General features: G+C 45.5%; 2 protein-coding genes, 1 long non-coding RNA gene and 1 other non-coding gene across 21 annotated transcripts in view; 2 read left to right on the plus strand and 2 right to left on the minus strand.

The window, feature by feature from the left end:
* LOC140602354 (orphan sodium- and chloride-dependent neurotransmitter transporter NTT5-like) overlaps nucleotides 1-23,907 on the plus strand; it is a 95,034-nt gene extending 71,127 nt beyond the window's left edge. For 6 of the 13 annotated variants that reach the window (XM_072771768.1, XM_072771747.1, XM_072771739.1 and 3 more), the window contains 11 exons: nucleotides 7,177-7,427; nucleotides 7,603-7,760; nucleotides 7,867-7,993; nucleotides 8,143-8,321; nucleotides 9,873-9,983; nucleotides 10,181-10,422; nucleotides 15,224-15,410; nucleotides 15,786-15,987; nucleotides 16,129-16,288; nucleotides 16,975-17,140; nucleotides 17,349-23,907. In XM_072771768.1, coding sequence (XP_072627869.1) covers nucleotides 7,205-7,427; nucleotides 7,603-7,760; nucleotides 7,867-7,993; nucleotides 8,143-8,321; nucleotides 9,873-9,983; nucleotides 10,181-10,422; nucleotides 15,224-15,410; nucleotides 15,786-15,987; nucleotides 16,129-16,288; nucleotides 16,975-17,140; nucleotides 17,349-17,855 — 2,262 coding nt within the window. In that variant the 5' untranslated portion in view covers nucleotides 7,177-7,204 and the 3' untranslated portion in view covers nucleotides 17,856-23,907. Of the gene's footprint in view, nucleotides 1-7,176; nucleotides 7,428-7,602; nucleotides 7,761-7,866; nucleotides 7,994-8,142; nucleotides 8,322-9,872; nucleotides 9,984-10,180; nucleotides 10,423-15,223; nucleotides 15,411-15,785; nucleotides 15,988-16,128; nucleotides 16,289-16,974; nucleotides 17,141-17,348 lie in introns of those variants that run through there. The other 7 variants (XM_072771801.1, XM_072771824.1, XM_072771779.1 and 4 more) reach the window with 7 other exon arrangements.
* Nucleotides 4,040-4,143, plus strand: LOC140609034 (small nucleolar RNA U13). The gene has a single exon (XR_012011038.1). It is a non-coding gene; the product is annotated as a small nucleolar RNA U13 (small nucleolar RNA).
* LOC140602399 (uncharacterized) lies at nucleotides 10,621-15,247 on the minus strand. The gene is made up of 2 exons (XR_012005360.1): nucleotides 15,139-15,247; nucleotides 10,621-11,152 (listed from the first exon to the last, which is right to left on the minus strand). It is a non-coding gene; the product is annotated as an uncharacterized lncRNA (long non-coding RNA).
* The window catches only part of TRPM4 (transient receptor potential cation channel subfamily M member 4), a 42,614-nt gene continuing 39,444 nt past the window's right edge, over nucleotides 23,596-26,765 (minus strand). For 5 of the 6 annotated variants that reach the window (XR_012005273.1, XM_072771606.1, XM_072771626.1 and 2 more), the window contains 5 exons: nucleotides 25,042-25,235; nucleotides 24,672-24,804; nucleotides 24,409-24,481; nucleotides 24,213-24,318; nucleotides 23,596-23,967 (listed from right to left, as the gene is read on the minus strand). Coding sequence is in view for 4 of the 6 variants with exons in the window: in XM_072771606.1 (XP_072627707.1) it covers nucleotides 23,963-23,967; nucleotides 24,213-24,318; nucleotides 24,409-24,481; nucleotides 24,672-24,804; nucleotides 25,042-25,235 (511 nt within the window). In the remaining 2 variants the exon portion in view is untranslated. Of the gene's footprint in view, nucleotides 23,968-24,212; nucleotides 24,319-24,408; nucleotides 24,482-24,671; nucleotides 24,805-25,041; nucleotides 25,236-25,399; nucleotides 25,513-26,765 lie in introns of those variants that run through there. The other variant, XR_012005276.1, reaches the window with a different exon arrangement.

Raw genomic sequence — 26,765 nt, forward strand, 5'->3', positions numbered from 1 at the left:
TTAGCCTAGATACATCCTGATGGTGATAGCAAGAGTGTAAGAGAGGAAACAGAAACAAAGGTCTTTTGCAATCTAGGCTCTGAATGGGCACAGCAGCCCTGATTCAAGGTGTAGGAGAGTAGATTATGGCCTCATTCGTAAAAGGAACTGCAGAATCACATTGCAAAGGGGGTATATATAGAAAAAATTTGAAGAGTTGGAACCATGGATGCTATCATCAACCTAAACTTTAAATCCACTTTGACTAAAAGGGACTGAAGTAGGCATCCTTGTCTTATTCCCAAACTCCAAAGGAAAAGCCTTCAAGGGCAGCCCTGGTGGCGCAGTGGTTTAGCACCGCCTGCAGCCCGGGGCGTGATCTGGAGACCCTGGATGGAGTCCCACAGGCTCTCTGCATGGAGCCTGCTTCTCCCTCTGCCTGTGTCTCTGCCTCTCTCTCTCTCTCTCTGCATCTCTATGAATAAATAAATGAAATCTTAAAAAAAAAAAAAAAGGAAAAGCCTTCAACACTTTATCATTAAGTACAGTGTGTGCTATAAGCTTCTTTGTAAATAACCTCTATAAAATTAAGAATGTTCCTTTCTAGTCCTGGTTTCCTCAAGTTGGTTTTTTTTTTTTTAATAAGTGGTTATTGGGTTTTATAAAATATTTCCGCAAATATTGAGATGATTGTATTATTTCTATCCTACATTATGTTATCATTGATTGATCTTTACTTCTAAACCTCCCTATATGACTAGAATAAACTCAACACAGTTGTGATGTAATACTGTTTTTATACATTAATGGATTTGATTTGCCAGTATTTTGTTGAAGGCATTTGCATCATTGTTCATGATTGACACTGATATGTGATTTTCTTCTTCATTATTCCTTTGCCAGATTTTGGTATTAAGGTTACACTGGTCTTGCCACTTTTTCTAATCTGGAAGATTTTATGCAATATTAGTGGTATTTCTTTTTTTTAAAGAATTTATGTATTTATTCATGAGAGACACAGAGGAAGACAGAGACATAGGCCGAGGGAGAAGCAGGCTCCCTGCAGGGAGCCCAAAGTGGGACTCAATACCAGGACCCCAGGATCACGACCTGAGCCAAAGGCAGACACTCAACTGCTGAGCCACCCAGGGGCCCCAGTAGTATTTATTTCTTAAATTTTTAGTACAATCCACCAGTGAAATCATTCAGCCCTGAAATTTTCTTTGGAGCAAAATGACTAATTACAGAAGTAATTTATTAAAAATTTATAGAACAGGGGTGCCTAGCTGAGTGGGAGGAACACACAACTCTTGATCTTGGGGTTGTGATTTCGAACCCCACATTGGTCAGAGAGATTATTTAAATAAATAAATATTTTTAAAATAAAAATTAAAAATGTAATTTATAGAACAATTCAAAGTTTCTATTTCTTCTTGCATAAGTTTTATTAAGTATTATTTCCCCCAAAACTTGCAGGAATAAAATTCTTTATTGTAGTGTTGGATTTTATTTTTAACAACTACAGGATTTATAATGATGCTTTTTTATTCTGACACTGATTGTCCTTTCTTTATTTCTTGTCAAGTCTTATTAGAGATTTTTATCAAATTTGTCTCTTTAAAGAACCAACTAAAAAAATAAAAAAATAAAGAACCCACCTTTGATTTTGTTGATCTTCTCTATTGTATGTTGTTTTCCACCTTATTAATTTCTCCTGTTAACTTTATCATTTCCTACCTTCTTCTTTTTTGGGTTTATTTTGCTCTTATTTTCTAGTTTCTCAGGGATGGAGTCTTAGCTTATTAATTTTCATGTTTTTACATTTTCTAATATTTGGCTTTAGCTGCATCCCATTTTTTAAAGTTTATTTAGTTTTTTTTTTTTTTTAGCAATCTCTACACCCAATGTGGGGCTCAAATTCACAACCCCAAATCAAGAGTCGCTCACTCCAGACTGAGCCAGCCAGGTGCCGCCCCACCTCATGTTTTGATATGTTGTATTTTCATTATCATTCTTTTCAAAATATTTTCTGATGTCCATTATAATCAATTCTTCAACCATTGGTTATTTTAAAGTGTAGTTTTTAATATCCAAACATAGGAATTTTAAAACTAATTTGTATTATTAATTTCTAGTTTAATTGCATGTAGTGAAGTGTACTGTGTGTGACTGTAATTCTTTGATATTGTTGAGATCTGTTTTATGGGAAATATGGTTGATATTTCGTAATTGTTTAGTGTGTTCTTTTTTTAAGAATTTTTTTCTTGGGCAGCCTGGATGGCTCAGCGGTTTAGCGCCGCCTTCAGTCCAGGGTGAGATCCTGGAGACCTGGGATCGAGTCCCACGTCGGGCTCCCTGCGTGGAGCCTGCTTCTCCCTCTGCCTGTGTCTTTGCCTCTCTCTCTCTCTCTCTCTCTCTGTCTGTCTCTATGAATAAATAAATAAACTCTTAAAAAAAGATTTTATTTCTTTATTTGAGAGAGAGAGAGAGAGAGAGAGAGAGAAAGGGGCAGAAGGAAAGGGAAGAGCAGACTCTTCGCTGAGCCCGGAGCCCAATGTGGAACTCGATCCCAGGACTCAGGTCATCACCTGAGCCACCCAGGTGCACCTGTTTAGCGTGTTCTTCAAAATATGTATTCTGCAGTTTTTTAATATAGTTGTATATGTGTGGATATACATATATATTCATTAGGTCAAATGTACTAATTAAGTTGCTCATATCTTCTATATCCTTAATGAATTTTTGATTTTTATCTGTTATGCCACAGATAACTGGATTCTCAATTTCCTACATTTTGAGGCCATATGAAGAGATGAATAACATTTTAGAATTCATAGGTCTTCCCAGTGAATGGAACTTTTTATCCTATTATTAAATTTCCCTCTTGGGAAGCCTGGGTGGCTCAGTGGTTGAGCCTCTGTCTTTGGCTCAGGGCGTGATCCCAGAGTGCCATGATGGAGTCCCACAACGGGCTACCTGCAGGAAGCCTGCTCTCCCTCTGCCTATGTCTCTGCCTCTCCCTCTGTGCCTCACATGAATAAATAAATAAAATATTTAAAAATAATAATAATAATAAATTTCCCTCTTTATCTCTGGAAACTTTACCTTAAATATTAAATATATGTTAATATATTTATAAATATTAAGTATATATACATAGACATTAATATTATAGTTTAATGTATAAAAATCATATATTAATATATTAATAAAGCTATACAAGCTTTTTTGGGGTAGGGTTTTCATGGAATATTATTTTCCATGCTCTTTACTTCTTTTTCCATGCTCTTTACTTTTAACTATTCCAAATTCTTATATTTTAGATGTCCCTTGTAAACAGCATTTAGTCTGATTTTATAAAGTCTGAAAACTTATCTTTTAATTGGAGCATTCAGTCCATATACATTTAACATAAATCCTCTTATGTTTATTTTTTTGTTTTTTTAAATACAGGCCAGTTTAGCCTGATTTTTTTAAAAATTTTATTCATTCATTCATGAGAGACACAGAGAGAGAGAGAGAGAGGCAGAGACACAGGCAGAGGGAGAAGCAGGCTCCATGCAGGGAACTTGACATGGGACTCAAACCCGGGTCTCCAGGATCACACCCTGGGGTGAAGGTGGCACTAAAACCGCTGCTGAGCCACCCAGGCTGCCCTGTTTATGTTTAAATATACCATTTAATGAGGCATTTTGTACCTGTCCTATTTACTCTATATTACTTTTTCTCTTCTTCTTGCATTCTTTGTGCATTGCTTGTTTTTTATTAGTCTATTTTTTCTCACAGCTTAGAAGTTATACTTTACTTTTATTCTTTTAATGGTTCCCCTAGATATTAAATATAAATGTTTTATCAAATGATGTTTATTGGTACTGTAAGCAAACCTAACAAGAATTCATCCACTTGATACTCAGCAAGCCAATAAAAACTGGCACCAAGCTTTTGCAGTGAGGAAAGATTTACCGTCCAGTGATACCCAAGAGAACCAGGAGCTAATGTCAAAAAGTCTTGAGTTCCCTGATGACTTGCAAATAGGGGCTTTTAAAGGGTGAAAATTTGGATCCTTTTGTAGTTCATGAGCATGATGATTGGGTGCTCACGCTGTTGTGTGACATGTGCCCCCCTCAAACCTTGTTACCACCACGGCACATTACCCGTCTGACGTGAAAAAAAAAGAAAAGAAAGAAGAAAGAAAAAAAGAAGGAAAGAAGAGAAAGAGGAAAGAAGAAAGAAAGAGAAAGAAAGAAAAGAAAAGAAAGAAAGAAAGAAAGAAAAGAAAGAAAGAAGAAAGAAGAAAGAAGAAAAGAAAGAAAGGAAAGAAAGAAAGAAAGAAAGAAAGAAAGAAAGAAAGAAAGAAGAAAGAAAGAAAGAAAGAAAGAAAGAAAGAAAGAAAGAAAGAAAGAAAGAAAGAAAGAGAAAAAGGAGTGAAAATTCAGGGTAAGGGTCTCATGAGTCTGGGTGATTAATTAAAGATTAAGTCAGCTGTATTTCCTTTCTTGACCATCCCATCCCTTCTGGCATGTTCTTGTCTGGTTTCGATGTGACCATACTGCAGCGGCCGCTCTGCTTCAGGGGGACTGGGAACTGGAAACCACTCTCCGCAGATTGCATTAGTGACGTCATCTCTAGAGTATAAAGGCGGAAGTTCTACATCCTGTGACTACTGCTGAGCTGCAAATTTTTGTGTTTTCTTGCAAACACCGCAGCGCACTTAGATCTGTTATCTTAGGCAGAACAGCATCCCACAGACTTCTGGGGTAGGAGTGTGGGGGCCACCTGATGCTCTTTCCTGAGGCAATTTTATAAGTTTCTTTAACAGTACCTAAGGGCTCCATGACTGGTCAGAAGCAGCTAGGAGCTAAGTTGAGGGGGGGTTCTGTGAGAGCTCCTGTACCCTGCTTTCAGTACTTTTATCCTCCTCCTCGCTGAGCAGGGAGTACTTATATAAAGCAATTCTCCCATTTGCTGCCCTCCTAATCTCTGATGTCACGTAATTCTTATTCCTCACTTATTAAGACCAAATAAGATGTTGCTGTTACTGTTCTTGTGCAGTCTTGGTCTTATCCACAGATTTACATTGTCATTACTCTTGATTCCTTTCTGCATGTCTGACCTTCCATCTAAAATCATTTCCCCTCTCAGAGGAATCTGCAGTAATATTTCCTGCGGTACAGGGCTTCTGGTGACAAAGCTCTTTATCATTTTTCGACCCACTAATTTCTAGCCGATTGCTTTGGTGTTTTTGACAATGGTCTGGTGCACAATCTAATTAAATTTGGGCTCCTTTTGGGGAGTAGTTTTTTAACTCAATGCTTGAAGTTTGTTCTGACCCCGGAAAGGATCTTGTTAGCTGTCTCTTTCCTTGGTTTGGCAAGTGTATTACCAGCCTGCAGTTTATCTTTTTTTTTTTTTTTTTTTTTAAGGGAAAGAAGTTGGCTTTATTAACAGCAAGGCCTGGAGGAGAGGAGGGAAACAAAGCGAAGGGTTTGCAAACAGACCACTCAACAGACCACTCAAAGTGCCTTCTGCGCATAATTCTTGCATTATTATAATCGTGTCTGCACCAACCCTGAAGGGCCTGGGACTCAGTCACTGTCACTGTCAGCTTCACTGGAATCAGAAGCTGCAGCTTCACTGCCATCCTCCTGGGCGGAGTGCTCACTGCCACTGGGGAAGGGACTGGCGCTGCGGCTCCGGCTCCGCTGGCCACCCCCATCACTGCCACTGTCCGAATCGTTGTCACTGCCACGGGCTTGGCCTCTGTCCTCATCATCAGAATCCGCATCGTCTTCTGAATCTGCATCACTGCCAAAGATCTCCTCTTTGTCCCTAGCAGCCCGGGCCTCCTCTTCACTGCTCTCATCCTTGCCGCTACCACTCTTGTCACTCGCCTGGTCCCTGTCACCCTCTTGCGTTCACTCTCACTGCCTGAGCGCTCATCCTCGCTGCCTTCCTTCTCACTGCTGCTGCCTTTCTCGCGTTCCTCATCTGAGCCCCCAGCTGTCTCTCCCAGGACAAGATCTCCAGACCTGGATGGGAACAGGGGTGTGCTTCTCTCTGAGTGCTTTGGAGCAGGGTACTATGTGGAGCATTAGCCTCTGGTCTTACTGACTTACCCCTCCTAGCTCATAACCTCCCCTCACCAATGAGCTGGGATCGGGGGAAACCAGGGCCCTGGTCTTCCCAGTATGCCATGCCACAAATGAGGGCTGAGTGGAAGAAGGGGGCTCCTGACCTTTACTTATACCGCACTTGCCTGGAATTGAGTATCTGCAACATGTCACCAAAAAGGAATGCGAAATGCTGGTGGTCTGCCCCTCCTGGGAAGATGCCATCACTCTGACTCTGTGTGGGATCTAGGGAGAGAGGGAACCCTGTGCCATTTCCATAGCACTGGGCTGGGAGTGAGGAGGGAGGGAGCAGGCTGTGGAGTCCAATGCCAACGACTCTCAGTGTTCTTAGTGAGTTTTACTAGATTTTCTTGAATAAATATTTCTTCATTTTCTACATGCCCTTAGGACAATTTCTAGAGACTTTAAATGTTTCTTTGCAACATGTTGTGCTTGTTTCGTTAGGGAATGTGTCCACAGAGCCCTCGTGCTGCCTTTCCAGAAATGGAACCCCAAGGAAACATTTTAATTCTGCCAATCCTCTAACCTAACTCCACCTTAAATCTACTGAGTCAGCGTCTGGAAGAATGGAGCTAGCAGATTGAAAGGCAGGAATCTGTGTGTTTTGAGAGCTCATGATTGTGATAGGCAGGTTTGGGAACCGCGGGCCCAGAGCTGGGCCAAGTGGACCAGAAGGAGAAAGGAAAGGAACCTGAGTGCTGGAGTGTTTGCTGTGTCCTTGGCTCTCCCATTACGTCATTTTAATCCTATCAGCCTGGGCTGATGTTAAACTGACACTCCAGCGATTATGGCTGGCATTCATTCTGATTGGTGCTCACACTGTAACAGTTATTAAATATTTTGAAATTCATCTGTACTTGTAAGATGAGGGAGGAAAAAAAGAAAAACTAACCTGAGTCTCAGAGAGATGAAGTTATTTGCTCAAAGTCAACCAGTGAGAAGGGTCAAGAGTTAAATTCTGGCCCTTTGTTGCTATAAAACCCTGCAACCATGAATTTTTATAGGATGCTACCTGAGACATAGCCCTTACAGTCTATTATTCTTGGTTACCCCATGCTTCTCTCAGGAGTTAGTTGGCCTGTAAGAAGAAGGACATGGAGTCCCTTGAAGAACTGTCAGAGGAAGAGGCTCCCAAAGAAACCAAAACTTCCTCATCCCTGCCCAGGAAGCTCACAGTCAAGGAGATTCTGGCTACCAAGACCCAAAACTACTTTGCTCAGACTAAAAAAACAAAGAAAACCTTGATGCAGGTTGCCTTCACCATTGGGCTAGGCAGCATATGGCGCTTCCCTTACCTGTGTCATCGGAACGGAGGAGGTAAGGCCAGGGGCCTAGATCCTGAGTTTAAGGAAGGAGTTTCAAGGCTTGGAGCCCGGACTCCTGGGTCCTGGGGGAGGGCAGAAGTGGAGGTCTACCTGGACTTCAAGGGGATGAGAGGAGGGGGGCCAGGACTGCTGGCTGCCTGAGCACAGCTCCTGGCTCCCTTCTTCAGGCAACTTTATCCTGATGTACTTCTTCATGCTCCTCTTGTTCGGGATCCCCCTCTTGTACATGGAGATGATCATGGGGCATTGGCTGCGTATGGACAACATCCGGGTCTGGAAGCAGCTCGTCCCCTGGCTGGGCGGCATAGGATACGCTAGCATATTGGTGAATGAGGGGCCCAGCCAAGAGGCATCCCAACTCACCCCTTGCAGTGTCCAGATCCCCCATCTCTGTCCATCCTGCCCCTCAGGCCCACTCTGTCCACCCCTAGGTGTGCATCTTGATAAGCTTGTATAACAGCATCATCATCACCTGGAGCATTTCCTACCTGGGCAACTCCTTTGATAATTCCTTGCCCTGGAACCAGTGCCCACTGGTGAAGACCATCAATGTTACTGGTGAGGAGAGGGAGAGAGAAGGCCAGCATGGCCAAGGGAGGCAAGGGCACCAAGGAGCAAGAGACAGGGAGTGAGAGCCCAAGGGGAGGAAGCAAAGAGCAGAGGCAGACACCAAGTGAGGTGGTTCCTAAACGCCTGCGTTCCCCCAGACCTCTCTTGCCTTCAGACTGTGTCCCACCAGTACTTCTGGTACCACACCACACTGAGTGCCTCGGGCCACATTGAGGAAGGGGTAGAGTCCCTGGTCGTGCACCTCACCCTGGGCATCTTCGCAGCCTGGTGCCTCCTTTTCTTAATCATGATCACAGGGCTAAAGACTCCAATGCCGGTAAGCCAACCTGACCACCAGCCCCACTACCCCTTCATGTTCATGAATCCAAATATTCTCAGGCTTCCCACCCAGACACATCTAACTCCTTCTTGTTGACCACTCTTCTCTAATCCTCATGACCCTCCTATACTCCTAGAGGACAGGCTCCACCATCCCGGTGTCCTGAGGAGAATGCTATAATCTCCCCAGGTGACGTTGGCATCAACCACTCCTCTCACAAAGAGCCGCTCCTCTCTCATTCATTGAAGGAACAAGGGCCTTGTACTGACCTGACTCCCTCTTCACCATCTCGCACCCCCAAGTCACAGCAGTGATGACATTTTAGAGCAGACCATAGCTTATCTCCACCAACCCCAGCCTTGCGTTCTGCACCTGCCTGCATGTTGACAGTGTCTGTTAATCCCTAAAAGAGCTGATTGGCACTGGCTCCTCTCTAGAGTTTCCCATTTATTTTATTCCAATCCATACTTCCAGTCCGTGTCCCTGGCACCTGGATCATATTCTCCTTACATGGACAATTTATTTCAGGATATGTATCAGGTCATTTTGGTTAACTTTACCTGCGACTTCTGGCCCCTGCATATATCCATGCATCCCTGGAGGCTCACCTCACTGTCTCTCCACAGCCTGCAAGATAAACCACTCACACAAAAGCAGATTTTTAAAAATATTTATTTATTCATGAAAGACACACAGAGAGAGGCAGAGACACAGGCAGAGGGAGAAGCAGGCTCCCCACGGGGAGACTGATGTGAGACTCGGTCCCAGGACCTGGGATCACACCCTGAGCCAAAGGCAGATGCTCAACCACTGAGCCACCCAGGTGCCTCAAAAGCAGATTTTATTAAAGACTTAGTAGGGGCACACAGAGAGGGGGCGTACCCTCCTACCCCAGAGCAAAAAGAACCAAAAATACTTTAAAATTCCTATTGACCATGTTATTTCCTCCCAAAGTCTTTTCATTGCTTTTCCTCACCCTTTGCCTATGACCTGCAGCCTTAACTCATGCATGGACCATAAAAACCCAGGCTTATGAGTTAATAATGTCCAACAGCCCTACCATTTAAAAACCATCTTGGGCAGCCCGGGTGGCTCAGTGGTTTAGTGCTGCCTTCAGCCCAGGGTGTGATCCTGGAGATCCGGGATCGAGTCCCACGTCAGGCTCCCTGCATAGAGCCTGTTTCTCCCTCTGCCTCTCTCTCTGTCTCTCTTTCTCTCTCCCTCTCTTGCTCTCGCTCTCTCTCATGAATAAATAAAATCTTTAAAAAAAAATGTTTACTTGTGATCTCACCCCTCACCCCTGAGCAGCTTATTGGTGGATTCAGCCCCCCACCCCCGCCCCGCCACCGCCCTGCTCCAAACAACACTGTTGTCTACCTAGAATAATCCTCCTACAACTCCCTCATATTCCACCCAGGCCACCTTCACCTGGCTCATCCCCATCTCTCTACTCCTGCTGAACTTTGTTCCCTGTTAATGCTTGCATCTGCCTCCCCTTCCTCTGAACTTCTCCTGACTCCTGGTTTCTATCCTGACTCACCTGGCCAGATGCTGATTTTCACGGTATTCCTCCCCTACATCCTCCTCTTCTGCTTCCTCATCCGAGGTCTCTTCTTGGAGGGTGCAACTGCCAGCCTCAGACATATGGTGACCACAGAGGTGAGGCTGGGGACTCCAAAACTTCTCCCTCCCCCAACTCCACAGGGCTTCTCTGACTCTCCTTCACAGACAACTTTCTTTCTGCATCCAGCCTGCCCCTCACCCTCTGCTATCCACCCCAGCTCACCCTCTTCCAGCTAACCAGTGGGTCCACTCTCAAACTGACCCTCAAATGTCTCTCTCATCTCCATTCACAGTTCTCATCTTGGGCCTCACTGGACCTGTGGCGTCAGGCAGGAGGCCATGTACTCTATTCCTTGGGCCTGGGCATGGGCATCACCATCAGCTTCTCCTCCTACAAGGTTGGAGAAGACAACTATATCCAGGTGGCCTCCTTGGTGGCCCTGGTCAACCTGGTGACTTCACTGCTGGCCACATCCATCATCTTTATAGTGCTGGGGTTCTGGACCAGCACCAGTGGCCACAGCTGTGTTGAGAAGTAAGTAATCACAGCCTTGCAGGCCCAGCAAGAGGTCTCCTTCCCTGGATCTTAGCAATCCCCCAGCTTTATGGGCCTTCAAACCTCTCCAAAGATAATAATGATAAGAACAACAACAATAATAATAGTTGTAGTAATATCACATTCTCAGAGAAAACTGCCAAATTATAAACTTATATCCATCACTTTATAGATAAGAAAGTAGTCCCAGGGATCCCTGGGTGGCGCAGCGGTTTGGCGCCTGCCTTTGGCCCAGGGCGCTATCCCGGAGACCCGGGATCGAATCCCACATCGGGTCCCGGTGCATGGAGCCTGCTTCTCCCTCTGCCTGTGTCTCTGCCTCTCTCTCTCTCTGTAACTATCATAAATAAATAAAAATTAAAAAGAAAAAAAAAAGAAAGTAGTCCCAGAGACAATACCAAAGGTTTCCATCAATTGCAAATGGTGTAAAAAAGATTTCAAAATCAATTATTGAACTCACAAAGGAGGTCGTTACAGCATTCTGAGCCACAGTTGATGGTTACTGGTGTAGGTTGCATGTTGGAATCATTTGGGGAGCCTTAGAAAACACTTAGACACTTGAATCTCACTTCCAGAAGTTCTGATTTAGTTGATCTGGGGTGCATTCAGGCATTGGGTTTTTTTTTTTTTTTTAATCTTCAAGATGGACTTTTTCTTCCAGTTGAGATGTTGAAGGCCGCAAAAGTGCATGCTTCCTTGATAGCAGCAACTTTAAGAATGGAAAAAATAAAAATAATATTTTCCTGTAACATTACTGAAGAGCAGTGGACACAGAGGAGCCCTAATGAACTAAATCCTGGAGAGTGATGACTTCATCATATGTGAGCAAAGAGCCATGAATGCCTTTACACCTGGGGGTAAGCGCCTGACCCAGGTACATGTGGCTGGAGGTACAGGCCTGTCATGGATGGAGGACTTTGCACAGATAAGAAGAAACTATGCAAGCATTTAATAACAGAATGGGCTGCCAATAGGTGTGGGAATCACAACAAGCCCCAACAACTAAATAAACTGCTCAACACAACAGCTTTCCTCTCTATTCCCAGGAATTGTTTTGGAGAAGCGGCAGAAACTGCAACAAAGAGCTAGCAGAGGAGCTATGCATGGTCATTGTGCTCAGATGTGTGGCTCCACTGGAGCTGAATACAAAGATAAACCAAAAACATCTACAGCCACTTCAACCTAAATAATGACAACATCAAAGAAATCAGTCCTCGCCCGGGGTGAGGGTGTTGTGCAGAAAGTTGGGGACATGGTTCAAAGGCAAAGTGAGCCCTCTTTAATCCCATTTGAAGGCAGAGAAAAGAGTCAACTAATTAAAATTACCATCCACCCCAGAGCTCCTCAGTGCTTTGAAAACTCCAAATAGATAGCCCTTGCTCTAGCTGCCTGTTGGAATAAAGGCTAAAATTTATTGAGACTACACAAAATAAAACAAATAACATGCCTTTCTCCTTTGTTGTTCTCTATGTGACATCCAACATGGAATTAAAAACCCTCACGACATTCCAAACCCAGGAAAATATAATCCATAGCCAAGAGAAAAAAGAAGACCCAAAGGTCATCCAGACATCAGAATTAGCAGACAAGAATGTTAAAATAACCATTACAAATATGTTAAGGGGGGATCCCTGGGTGGCGCAGCGGTTTGGCGCCTGCCTTTGGCCCAGGGTGCCATCCTGGAGACCCGGGATCGAATCCCACGTCAGGCTCCCAGTGCATGGAGCCTGCTTCTCCCTCTGCCTATGTCTCTGCCTCTCTCTCTCTCTCTGTATGACTATCATAAATAAATAAAAATAAAAATTACAAATATGTTAAGGGATTTATGAGGAAAGATGAATAAAATAGAATCCATGGAGATATTTTAGGGAAGATATGGAAAACCTAAAAAAGGACCACATGGAAATTCAAGAACTCAAAAAATAGATGAAAACAAAGTTTCACTGTATGTACTTAGTTTAGATTGGAACCAGAAGAATAAAGGATCAGTTAATTTGAGAACAGGTAAATAAAAGTTCTACAAAGTGAAGCATAGAAAAAAAAAAAAAAGGAATGAGAAAGACTGGAGAAGACCTCAGTGACCTAGAGGACTAATAGATGTATAATTGGAGTTGCAGAAGAGGAGAGAGAACTGGAGCAGGAAACCTTGCCCTTGGGCTTTATTTATAATGGCCAAAACTCCAAGTAACCCAAATGTCTGTCAGGAGGTGAACAGATAACAAATCTCCATGTGTTGTTGTATTCATACAACCAATGGAATATTATTTACCAATAAAAATGTACTATTGATATGTGCACCAACATGAACTTCAGACACTATATTGAATGTAACAAGCCAGACCTAAAAGACTATACACACTATATGAATCTATATGAAATCTGAGAATAGGCTAAATAAATGTGTCATGATGGAAATCCCTAGTTGCCTCTGGAATGGAGAGAGTGCACTGGATAGGGGCCCAAAGTAATTCTGTGGAGTGATGGAAATACTCCATATCTTGAGTTATTTGTTAATACTCACTGAAGTGTACATTTAATATCTGTGCCTTTATTGTCTCTAAGTTATAGCATAATAAAAACTGAGTTTTTAAATTTTTATTTTTTAAGATGTTATTTATTCATGAAAGACACAGAAAGGCAGACATAGGCAGAGGGAGAAGCAGGCTCCCTGCGGGGAACCTGATACAAGACTTGATCCCAGGACCCCAGGATCATGACCTGAGCCAAAGGTAGATGCTCAACCCCTGAGCCACCCAGATGCCCTTGAGTTTGTTTTTTAAAAGGTTCTTGGTTGATTCCAGTGAGAACCATTATCTTCTAGAGCAGAGCTGTCCAGTAGAACTCTTTGTGATGCCAGAAACATTCTATACCTGCACTATCCACTATCATAGACACCAGCCACAAGTAGCTATTAAGTACTTGAGATGTGGTAAATGTGGCCAAATATGGCAAATGTGACCAAGGAACTTAATTTTTCATTTTATATTGTGTTAATTAATTTTAGATGACACGGCCATATGTGTCTACTGGGTATCATATTAGTGGTGGCCCTAAAAGAACTGCCACATGAGCCCCTTGCCCTCCATTATATAGAGCTTCTCAAACTGCAGTGGGCATTATGAATCGGCATTAGCTTAATCAGTAAATCTGAGATGCACCCAAGATTCTGCACTTCTAACAAGTTCCCAAGTGATGTTGCCCCTCCATGAAGCTTCCACCTAGAGTAGCAAAGCTATAGGTTACTCTCTCTTTAGGTAAGGACATGTGGAGGTATGGATTATCAGAGAAGATTTCTAATCAGGAAAACAGAAGACACCTGAGGATCTGTTAGCATTTCCTTAAATTAAACAAGTACAGCATTTATGGCCCAGTGATCCCTATTCCCAAGTGTGTATCCTAGAGAAATCCTCATACAAGCCCTGCTAATGGATGGTTATTTTGGCAATGTTTGTAATCACAGGTAGTGGGGTTATTATTTGGGAAATAGAGTATAAAATGTGGGTTGCTAATGCATCAGGGGGCAGCAGTCAGGAACAACAAACTAGACATACATTCAGCAATGTAGATTCATTGCCAAAAAAACGAGGGAAGAAAAGTAAGAAATAAAAAATCATAACACAGTGACATGCAAGTGACAACACACAAAACATATATTTCTCTTTTATTACAAAGAAATACCTGTATTTAATGTTATTAGTCAAGCACATGAAAGTGAGTAACTGTAGGTGTGAAGGAAAGAGTGAAATTTAGACTTGAAGGAGGGAAAAGTTTAAACAGACTTTGCTCTACTGGTTGAGGAGGCTGTATCGTGAACGGGTTTGATTATCACAGCAGTTCAAATCTGAGATCCAAAAAGAGAGACAGGGGCAGCCCAGGTGGCTCGGCGGCTTAGCGCTACCTTCAGCCCAGGGCCTGATCCTGGAGCCCCAGGATCTAGTCCCACATCAGCCTCCCTGCATGGAGCCTGCTTCTCCCTCTGCCTGTGTCTCTGCCTCTCTCTCTCTCTCATGAATAAATAAATAAAATCTTTAAAAAATAAAAATAAAAAAACAAACAAACAAAAAGACGATTCTGAGTGCATTAGTTCTTCAGGGCTGCCATCACAAAGTCCAACAGACTGCATGGCCAAAGCAAAAATCTATCCTCTCACAGTCTGAGGCAGAAGTCTGAGATCAATGTTTTGGCAGGGTTGATTCTTTCTGAGGATGAAGGGGGAAAATCTGTCTCATGCCTCTTCTGGTGATTTGCTGGCAATTTTTGGTGTTCCCTGGCTTGTCGGTGTCTGCCTTCAGCCTCACATGGGGTTCTCCCTATGTGTGTGAGTGTGTGTGTGTATGTGTGTGTCCAAATTTCCCCTTTTTATATGGACACCAGTCATTGGATCAGAGGCCACCCTGTTCCAATATGACCTCATCTTTAATTACCTCTGTAACAACCCTATTTCAAAATAGGGCTCACATTCTGAGGTAGCGGGGGATTAAGGACCTGAACATATGAATTTTGCAGGGGTGGGGTGCGGGGGAGAGTTCAACCCCTAAACTGAGGAATCCTAGCTACTACAAATATAGAGTCTTCTGCCCCTTAGGTGGAATTCCCAGGGCAACTCACCCCAAGTTCATGTGATTAGCTTCCAGGCCCCATCCAGTCACCACCACCCCCACCCCGACTCCACTGCACTCATCTCAGCCCACTCACCTTCCAGTCCCCGGCTGCTCTGGTTCGCAGATGGCAGAGGGGCCAGCCAGGTCACCACCTCTCCTTGCCTCTGATTCCCATTCAGAAGCATCCTGAAGCTGAAGAATCTGATAAAAAGGGGTATGCTGCCTCAGGATGCCAAGCCTCCAGAAGACATGCTATACCTCACCACCCTGGACTACTTGGACTGGATCAGCAAACTCCCTCAATACCTCCAATACCAGGTCATCCACTTCTCTCCATCCTGCAGCATCAAGATGCAGAAGGAAAAGGTGTGTTTGTGGGGGCAGGAGAGTGCATCCCAAAGGCCCCAGAGGACACTGGGAGGCACCCCACACATCATCTGAGGCAGGCAACAGTTACAGTCACATCACCACCACCACTGTGCATATACCAGGGTCTTTGCTAAGTTGTCACTTGACTTTAATTCTCGCATCAACCCCAGGATCCCAGTTTGTTAGAGGAGGCTCCAAGAGTTGAAGCTCACACAGTTCCAGAAACCAAGTAGGGCAAAAAGCATTCTGCCCTCCACCCAGCCCACCATTCTGTGCCTCTTTCCTCTGTCTGACAAAGACATTACTAATCGATCACTGCTCCATTGCCCTCATCCAGACCCACTACTGCCTGAGAGCCCTTCTCACCCACAGTTCATGGAGGGCCCTGGCCTGGCATTCGTAGCCTTCTCCCAAGTCATCTCGTTGTTCCCTGGTGCCTCTTTCTGGGCCATCCTCTTCTTCTTGGCCCTGGTCATCATGGGGCTGAGCACCTCGATACAGATCTTGGAAGGCATTGTCTCTCCCCTCCAGAACTCCATCTCTACCTTCAGGAGGTATCCTAAGCTGCTCTCAGGTACTGTGGATGCTCACCCCAGCAGAAACCCTGCCCTACTGCTCCTTCTCCCTAGACCACCCCAGTCTCCAGGGCTCACTTTGACCCCTGGCCCAGCCCTACATGTAGGCCTCAGTGTGGCCAAACCTGCCTTTGCCACAGTGCTCATCTGCTTGGGAGGTTTTCTGGGCAGCCTCGTCTTCACCAGTCACGCTGGCAGCTACATAATGTCCTTGTTTGATGACTACCTGATCCCGCTGACCCTCGTCATCATTGTGACCTTCCAGAATGTGGCCCTGGCCTGCATCTACGGAGCTAGGAGGTGATGTCCAAGCCCCGGGGTCTGCCCAGCCAGAGACCCATTCCAGGTCTCCGAGGAGAGGGGGCACATGATCTGCTCCCTCTGTCCCTCCCGCAGCAGGGGGTCTAGCTTATAGCATGGGTGTGCAGGAGGGAGTGATCTGAGGGCAACCAGGTGGGTCCTGACAGAAAGAATAGTCAGAAATCAGGAGACTCGGGCAGCCCCGGTGGCGCAGCGGTTTGGCGCCGCCTGCAGCCTGGGGTGTGATCCTGGAGACCCAGGATCGAGTCCCGCATCGGGCTCCCTGCATGGAGCCTGCTTCTCCTCTGCCTGCTTCTCCTCTGCCTGCGTCTCTGCCTCTCTCTCTCTCTGTGTCTCTCATGAATAAATAAATAAAATCTTAAAAAAAAAAAAAAAAAAAGAAATCAGGAGACTCGTGTTCCCCTACCATGGGCCCCATGGGATAGTCCGAAGGCAGAGGACTGGAGCACTGCACTCCCCCTGGATCAGGAGGCTCCCATGAGAAGAATAGATGCAGGGCCCAGCCTCAGGGAAGGCCCAGAAGGACTTGGTAGCCACTAAGAGTTGAGAACTGGTGAGAGAACCAGAGGTCTGGCAGGCGCACCCTCCCAAGAGGTGCACCTTCAGACCCTGGTGGCCAGAGGAGGGCTCCTTCCAGACATCTATGCCCATTGCCCCCACCTCAGGGTCAGGGAAGAAATATTCAGTGATCTGGGCCGCCTGCTGTGGTCCTTCTTCATTGTCCTGTGGTGCTATGTGACCCTGCCCGGGCTGCTGGCCCTGACCACCATCTACTTCATGCAGCTCTACCAGATGGTGCCCCCTTACTACATTGCCTGGAACAGCAGTATGGTGAGATTCCCCTACCTGGCCTCCCACTCTGGTCAACCCTCGTCTGATCTCCCATTCCACAGGACCCTAGGTCTGGGCTCCCTCTGCCCCCAGAGACCCTTTAGCCAGCTTCCCAGTCCCTGGGGAACCTAATCCCCTGCATCCCACAGATTGAAAGCACCTCACCTGCCACCTCTTCCTCCCACCCTGCTCCTTTCTCTGCCTCCAGAGCCAGGAGGTAAAACAGCCCTACCTGCAGAGCACCCTGGGCTGGGTCACCTTCCTCAGCATCCTCACCTTGCTGCCGATCCCAGTCCACCCACTTTACCACTGGTGGTACCTCCAGGACCACATTGCTTCTGATCCCCTTGAAAAACTACAGCCCAAGAAGATGCCTTCGGTGCCTCCCAAGCCCTTACAGTGGCCTAAGCACCACCTGGGGAAGTCCCAGGAGAAAAACAGTGAGAGCTCATCCAAGCAGCTCAGCCTGCTCCTGGGTAGGGGGCTGAACCTGAACCTCCCCCCATGGCAGTGCAGCCTGCCTCTGAGTAGGAGCAGTCAGAGCTCTTCCTGGTTGAGCCTGCCTGTCATTACATCCCTGACATCGTCATTCTCCAGGAGGAGTGTCAGCCTGCCAATTTCAAGACAGGTGAGCCCCGCCTCGGTAGCCGTAGACAACAGTGAGCTGCACACAGAGACCAAAGAAGAGAAGCAGGATGAGAACTCTGTTCAGTAACTGGTGAAACTACCCATTTTTTTCCAAGGCACCAAACCTCTCTAATAACTGGTGGCATTAGTGTCCATTTTGCTACAGAAATAATTGGTTCAGCTGGATAGGAGGGGCGGGCACGTGGAAATTCTGCCTAGCTACCACTCATTTGGCTTTGGAAGGAAATGGACAACTCAGGAGCTCTTTATCTCCTGGAATAGTACCAATTCTGCTGAGTGGAACACTCTGCTCTGAGATTGGAGAATTCAGATGAAGAAATCCACTTAGCCATTTACAGGGCCGGACCTAGTGCCTCCTTTCTCCTTGTGAGGAGGGAGTACCATATTGGTATCATGGGAACGAGCTTCATAGCAATTTCTAGGACCCAGCCTTCCCAGTTATCATGGAGATACACAGTGTTCACTCCAGACCCCAAACTCCACCACCAAACTGGATCACTGGGATGGCTGACTTCTTCAGGGCTAACCTCTCAGAATGGGCTGGGATAATAATGCTGAGTCAATAAATCGATCCACTTAGACCCCATGTACAGGCTGTGGACACAGCATTCTTTCCATCCGCCTCTGTCTACACACATAACCTCCAAATCACCAACCTCTGGTGAACTGAGTGTCCAATCTGTTGACTCCAACCTCCTTCTCCCTTTGGGATACAGATACGGAGCTTCTACATTCCTCTTTGTTCTGAAGTTAAGCCAAGCCATTGGGGAACTTTGCAGCAATAAGTATTACTCAATCTAGAAAGTGTGTTAACCCTTAAATCTAACTTGGTTTGGTGACCAAACTAAATGTCTCATAATTATCTCACTACTCCAAGAGGGGAGTGTGCCTCGGACAGCACCTGGCAGGTAGGTCCTCTCTAGCCATCATGCTTAATTCTTTCTTGGCGTAGAGTTGATCACCCACTTGGGCATTGGGAGTAGGTTACTTGGTTTCTATGGGGTCAGGACCAAGGAGTCTTAGAGAACTTAGCACTGTCTGTGTGAATAGGTAACACCACCCTGCCTCTTCAAACATCAAATGGAGTTAAGGCAACTCAGGAGGTGGAGGCACCTTCTAAATGCCACACTTCTTAGTGGCTTTCTGGGCAACTCCCCATCTCCAAAGATCAGGACCATGAGGTTCAATGCTGGCAGTTCCCATCACCACCCCACTCTGTTTCCAAATCACCTCTCAAATATCTCTGCCTGCCCATTCATACCTTTTATTTACCTCAGAGGTCTCTAAGCATTCCTTATCACACTCCCTTATCAGTGACAATTCTTTGAGAAAATATTCCCAACATATGTAGAAAATCTACTTGTGAACTAATGTCGTTCTATAGATTTAATATTGGGAAAGCTTAACTTGTTTTGCTTATTTCAGTTAAAAAAGTAAATATAAGTAGAAATTCTAATTTTTTCATCCTGCATCCCCAGTGTAATGGTTTCTACAACCCAATCTGGAGAGCCCTAAAAAGGGCAGAGGTGGAAACTCACAGGGCTTTCCCACCTCCTGGCTTCCTGCCTCCACCTTGCTCTCCAGGGACCCTGGGTCTGGGATGACATGGCTCAGGAAACGAGCTGCAGGGAGAAGGCCTGGTCCCCCCTCCCATCCTCACCCTCACTTCTGTGTCTCTTCCCCCTCACAGAGTCAGGATGGGCCACTACAAACTGGGTATGCCAAGAGTCTGGTGGGGTCAGATAAAAACCAGTGGAGATAATACATCTTAAATCACATAGGGCTCTAGCTCCAAGGTAATTTTGTGTGTGTGTGAGGTTGGGGGGTGGGGGTCCTGGCAGGGAGGACCCTGTCTCAGGAGCCATAAGAAGCCCCATGTTTTTGTTAACACTTAGGCAAGGCAACAGACAGACCCTTTCCTGGGCTCCTTCGCCCACCTCTCCTTCCAGGGAGTGGATACTGCAGGAGGCCCTGAGGAGAGACAGAACTGCTCTGAGAACAAATAACCACTCAGGGACCAAGGTGGAAACAGAATTGAGGTCTTCTGGTTCCTAGTCTGGGATCCTTTGCTTTTTCATTTCCGTACCAAGGTATCCATTTCTTGACCCCTGAGGTCAGGATCCTGGCATGTCCTATGTTCCCCGATCTAAGTTGCTTTCACAACCTTATGGGGTGGGGGCAGAAGCAAGGACATTTGATGTGACCTATGTGTAGGGAGGTTGGTGGTCTTGGTGAATGTGGAGTGGAAGACTCTGGCCCCCCTGCAATGAGGTCTTGCAGCATGGTGAGGGGTTTTGTTGTTAGCTTTGATCTGGTTGGCCATCACATTGGCTTAGTTAAGCCACATGGGTGGTATCAGCAAGTATTGCAGCTTAGACAGGAGTCACAGACTTTTCCTTTAAGGGACCAGATAGTAAATATTTTTGGCTTTGCAGGACATATGGTCTCTATTGTATATTCTTTGTTATTTGTTTTTTGTTGTTTTGTTGTTGTTGTTGTTTTCTTTATAGCTCTTTAAAGATGTAAAAATAATTCTTAGCTCAAGGGCCAGAATATCCCACAGGCCATAATTTGGCAACCCCTGATCTAGGACCATCTCAGGCCAACAAGAAAATCCTGGTGGCTAAAGCAGAGTTTTGTTTGAACTCCCTAGTTGGCCCATTTTGGGTGAGGCTGCCACCCAAGGGAGTGTAAAACTCCAGGCAGTCCAGTAGAAAGAAAGAAAAATGACCCAAGAATGGCCAGGGGCCAGAATCCTTCATTTTCAAAACGAGTTTTTGTAACTCCCTCACCCCTTTGGCCTCAGTCATTATCCAGGAGGCCTGGAAGAGATGAAGCCTCTCTGGGATACCCACATTCAATGACCAAACCACGTGCCTAAGATGTGTGGACCAGGACATGAGAAAGGTAGTCAGAAATATATTCCAAATGGATTTTTAAGGGAACTGTTCTGACAATCAGTAATACCAGATGGAAAGTAGGGGAAACGGAGTCCCATCCAATACCTTAACTATAAACTTCGATCTGTCTTTCAGGGTTGGCTTTGGGTTGGGTGGCTGCCGCACCACAGTGGATACCACAAGCCTTTAACTTAGCCCACCCAGCAGCGACCGAGGCCCAGGCGCTTATGGGAACCTTTGTAAATTGAGGGCCCTATGGAGCCAGTGGCTTTGCTTCAGGTGGTGGAGTGGAGGGGTAGTTCCTGCCAGTGAGGTTACTGCCAACAGTACCAGTGTCAATGTGCTTTTGAATATATCATTTATATTTAACCATTTCAAACCTTGCTGGTTGTCAAGTTCTACTTGACTTAGCCCAAAATGAAAATGTAAAGCTAGAGAATCAGGAGGCCTCCATGGATGGGGCCTCCTCTTTCAAGAACTTAACAGCAAATTAATAGCTGCCTTTTCTTAAAAGGTGTGTTCGTGGAGGTTGTGTCAGCAGGTGGCGCTGTTGTACTGAGAAATGGCCTCCCTGGGGCGTGCGGCAGCCCTGAAGTCTCTAAAACTGTGATTTCCCCTTTCTTTTTGGGATTCTGTCGTTTCTGTCTCCTGGACATGCCCCAGTGTCTGGACAGGAGAACCCCCTGACACTTATGGGACAGTCACAGTATGGACATGCAAAACGGCAATTATACCTTTAATAGTAGAAGCCAAAACAGCCCGTTGAGTTGGCCCTAGGCCCCCTACCCAACAGGGTCATTTCGGCTTCCTTTTCCCCACTGTGTGCTTTATCATTTGAATTCAGGTGCGTTTTCCTACTTGGAGAACACAGACCAAGGAGTCTAACATATGTGAGTCATGACGCATCAGCTGCAGCAAAATTTCCCACCTGTGAGATATACAAGAGCCATAAAGGCTGATCCTTATTGGATCTACTTCCTTTATAGTTAGAAGCTTCAGGACAACCATTTGTCTTTTCTAAACTCTGAGATGTCTATTTGAGCCCAGGTAGTCCTCAGATGATGACTTGGGCAGCAGGGCCTTCATTTTTGTCTTCATTCAAGGCCCACTCATCCCTAGTTAGATGTGATTGAGTTGAGGTCATTGCTAACACAGCATTCCTTCCCAAGATATACAAATGGCCAACAAGCACAAGAAAAGCAGCTCCAATGTCTTCGGTCATTAGGGAAATGTAAATCAAACCCACAGACACACAACTTTACACCCACCGGGATATCGATAACCAAAGAGAATGCAAAGTAACAAGGGTTGGTGTGGATTTAAAGAAACTGGAAACTCCTGCATCGCTGAGGGGAATATGAAATGTTGCGGCCATTATGAAAATCAGTTTGACAGTTCCTCAAAAAGTTAATCATAGAAATATCAAATTCCACTCTAGGTCTAAACCCAAAAGAACTGAAAATCGTGTTCAAATAAAAACTTGTACATGAACGTTCATAGCATTATTCACAATTACAGGAAAGCCACACAAACGTCCATCAACAGATGGATGGATAAAACAAAAGGGATATATGCATACTTCTATTATTCAGCCGCAGGCAGGAATGAAGCTCTGCTTCAACATGGAGAAACCTTGAAAACATTGTGCTAAGTGAAAGAAGTCAAAACACAAGGGACCAGATGTGTGATGATTCCATTTATAGGAAATATCCAGAATAGGGAAATCCATAGAGTTCGAGAGCAGAATGGTGGTGGGCAGGGCTAGGGGAAAAGAAGAATGCGCAGTGAGTTCTTAATGGTCAAGGTTTCTGTTTGGAGTGATGAGCATTTCTGGACTGAGATAGTGGTAATCGCTCACAACTTTGTCAAAGTACTAAGTGCTACTGAGTTGCATGCTTCAAACAGATTAAAATGGTAAATTTTGTATTATTTATTTAACCATGATAAAAGAAAAAAAACAAATTGGAAACAATAAAATAAAATTGCCTCTACTTACAAACAGCATGACTATATACAGGGGAAATCCCAAAGACTGCAAAAATTAAACTACAACTAAGAAAGTTTAGCAAAGTCATAGAATATGTCAATAAACAAGTCAGCAATATTTCTGTATACTAGCAGTAAGAAATTAGAAATTTTTAAAATGTCAAACAGTATTGTACTAATATTACCACTGTCATTGATATTACGACTTGGTTTGGGGAGAATTAATTCAGCATCTTCCAGAGAAATCTGGTTGCCACACAACACTTGGCAGTATTTCAAAGCTACTCCACAACCAAAATGGCAGATAGTTGGAATTCCTCCAATTTGGAGGAAGGATGTTTTGGTTTTGATTTTTGGATGTGATGGCTGTTGGTGGTTTTCCTGCTATTTAACTAATAACTGCTGTCAGTTCAGTCTTGTCATTACCAGTTTACTTTGTTATGGGTTGTTTAGTTAAACTGCATGTATAATGATGCATATTTGCCTCAATTCCATGTGCGCGTGGCCTGCAATTTCCCACTAATTAGACTCTTTAAAGACATTTCTGCAGTTATCTACTCAAATTTGCATCATCTGTTCCCCTCTTGCCAAAGCAGATGTACATAGCTCCCAACCACCCCCACTCCAGGAAATAATTTGCTTATTATTACTGAGTTCTTTCTCCACCGGAAAGTAGAAACTAGGGGGGGGGGGGGGTGCAGACAGTTGGGGTTTCTGTCCCACTGAAGTGAGAACCATCAAAATAGTGCACACAAGAGATGTTGGGCCTGAGTGAGACAGGCAGCGTGGGCCGGGAAGTGGGGAACAGACCTGGAGATTATCTCAAATACAGCAACAAACGGATCAATGACCCCATACCCAGCCCCCATCTCAAAAAGATCTGGATCTACCTTTTCCCCAAGAATCAAGCATTGGACTCCATTCCTCTCAAATGGCTTTATTTCCCCAGTGTGGGGAGCTGCAAGTGGGATCTGTGATCCCTATATCCGGGGACTCTGCAGCCTTCTCCCACCCAGCCGGCTGTGGCAAGGCCCTCAGAAGGGCAAATCCGGCTCCAGAGGCTGATCCTCCCAGAGTGGGGACTGGTTACCAGAAGGGAGGGGATAGGCCTGCAAGTGGTTCGCATGGACACTCCCTGAGGTGGTCCTGACGGCGGCCCAGGTGTCCTCCATGAGCATGAGGCCCATGTGAAAGACAAGGCCACGAGGTGCAAGGGCCAAGGACCTGCAAGGACTTTGGGAGCAAAATCTCCCTATGGGGGATACTCCGTGAAGACCGCCAGCAGGGCTCAATCTAGGGGGAAGAGAGAAGAGAGAACAAGTGGTGGGGATGGAGAGAATAGAAAAAATGGAAGACCTGCAGAAAGAAGGAGAAGGAAGCATGAAAAGCCCAAAGAAAACGGAGCCGGTGACCCACGGACAATGGAAGTGCGGCAAAAGAGAGAAAAGCACTCAGAAATAGAGGAACAGAGGGCCCAGAACTTAGGGTGGTGGTGACAGAGGCCAGGGAGAGACAGAGGTGGACCCCACAATACTGACCTTTAGGCCCAGACGGGGCTGGAGGCGGCGGGCCCCCTGGGGGCAGCAGCGCTGAGCGGCTCAGGGCGTCGGCCACCCAGCCTAGGACCTGGCTACAGTGCTGGACCTGGGGAGCGGTGGGGGGGGGGGGGGGTAAGGACAGGAGACCGGAACCCCACCCGGCCACACTGCCCCAGCCCAGGCTGGGAGTCCTCACCTCCTGCTCCAGCCCTTTCAGACGCTGCTCATACTCGCGGATCTGTCTCAACTGCTTCAGGGCTGTGTCCACCCTGCAACCCACCGCAACCGGCAACCGGGGCGTCAGGCCGGGTCCAGACCTGTTGGCCCCGCCCCCTTCGGAAGCCCCGCCCCCTGGAGGCCCACCTTCCTCCCCAGCACCCCGGGACCCCTTCCCACTCAGGCTCCAACGGGATCCGCTCCGGGCCGGAAGCCCCGCCCCCAGCCGGGCCCCGCCCTCACTTTTGCGAGGTGCGCTTCAGGCGTTCGGAGTCGCTCTCCCGCTTGTCCCGCGCGCGCGCCAGCAGGAAATTCTCCTTCTGCACCGATTCCCAGGTCAGCAACCTCCGCTCTGCTTCCTTCGAGAGGTAGACCCCTGGCGGGCAGGGTCAGGGCAGAGTCAAAGGTCGCCCCTCCTCCACTCAGCCTCCCCACGAAAAGCCTGCGGCGCGAGCCCTCCCTGGCCACGCCCCTTCCTTCACACCCGCCCCCCGACCGCCCAACCGCTGCCCACTGGTGCTCCTGCACATCACCCCCAGCCTGTCCATCCTTTTCTTTCTGCCCACGGCCCGTCCCCTGTGCTTTTCCCTTTTGCATCAAACCCCGCTCTCACGAAAATGTTCGAAGACAGGGGAGGGCGGCAAGCGGGACCGGCGCCTGCGTAGTTGCCGGATGAGGAGGCGCACGTGCGAGATGATGATAAGGGGCGGGGCCAGTGCAGGCCGAGAGTGAAATTCCCGGATGAGGCTGTAGCGCTGTGCCTTCCAGTAGAGGTCACTGTTTCCCTGTACTTTGCCGAAGGTGTAGCTGCGTGGAGAAGTCAAGGGTCATCAGAGGTCATCGAGGGCAGATCAAGGTTAGATATCAAACAACACGTTTGAAGTCTAAGGCAGCAGGCAGAGGTCAGAATCAATAAAGTCAGCAGTATTACAGGTATTAGGTATTACAGGTATATATTACATATAACATACACTTAGAGGCTGGGTTAGGAAGATAGTCAGGTGTCAGAGGTCAAGTTGGGGATGGTGTCACCAATTAGGGTGAAGGTTGTAGACAGATTCAAAAATCAGCTGAACACAAATAGCTAAAATCAGAAATGAAAATGGAGACATTACTACCAATTTTACAGAAATAAAAAGGGTTATAAAAGAATACCATCACAATTGTATGCCAACAAATTAGATAACCTAAATGAAATAAATGGACAAATTCCTAGAAACACACAAATTACCTGACTCAAGAAGATACAGAAAATCTCAAAAGACCTATAACAAGCAAAGAGATTGAATCACTCATCAAAGACGTCCCAACAACAAAAAGCCCAGGTCCAGATGTTTTTGCTGGGGAATTCTATGAAATATTAAAAAAAAAAAAAAAATCCTTCTCAAATTCTCAAAAAAAAAAAACTCAAAAAACTGAAGAAGAGAGTATACAGTTCCTGACTCATTCTATGAAGCCAGCAGCATTCCCAACCCAGATAAAGATATCACAAGGAAACAAAATTACAGACCAATATTTTTTATGAATATACCTGCAAATATCCTCAACAAAATACTAAAAAACCTAATTCAGCAGCAGCATATTAAAAGGATTATACACCATGATCAAGTGAGATTTATCCCAATACTGCAAAGATGATTTACCATACAAAAATCAATATAATACATCACCTTTTAATAGAAGAAAGGGAAAAAACCCACATGATCAGATCAAGTGACAGAGACACAGAAGGGATTTGACAAAGTACAATATCTTTTCATGGTAAATTTTTTTTTTAACTCAGAAAAATAAGATTAAAAGGAAAATTCCTCTACATGGTAATGAGTACTTATGAAAAACCTACAGCTAACATCATACTCAATGAAGAAAGATTGAAATCTTCTTGCTAAAATAAGGAACATGACAAGGATGCCCACTCTCACCACAGCTACTCCTCATCGTACTGAAAGTTATAGCCAGAGCAATTAAGAAAAATAAATAAAAGGCATCCAAATTGGAAAGGAAGATGTAAAACTATTTCCATTCACAAATGACATGATCCTATATATCAAAAATCTCAGAGAATCACAAGAAAGCTACTAGAGCTAATAGGCAAATTCAGCAAAGTTACAGGGTAGAAGATCACCAACTAAACATCAGCTGTGTTTCTATATACTTGCAATGAACAATCCAAAAAGGAAATTAAGGAAGCAATTTCATTTACAATAGAATCTAAAAGTATAAAGCACCTGGGAATAAATTTAACCAAGGTGGAAGACTTTCACACTGAAAATCACAAAACAATACTGAAAGAAATTTAAAACAGCACCTAAGGGATGCCTGGGTGGCTCAGGAGTT

This window comes from Canis lupus, chromosome 1 (assembly GCF_048164855.1).
Source record: "Canis lupus baileyi chromosome 1, mCanLup2.hap1, whole genome shotgun sequence".
NCBI classification, from domain to species: Eukaryota; Metazoa; Chordata; class Mammalia; order Carnivora; family Canidae; genus Canis; species Canis lupus.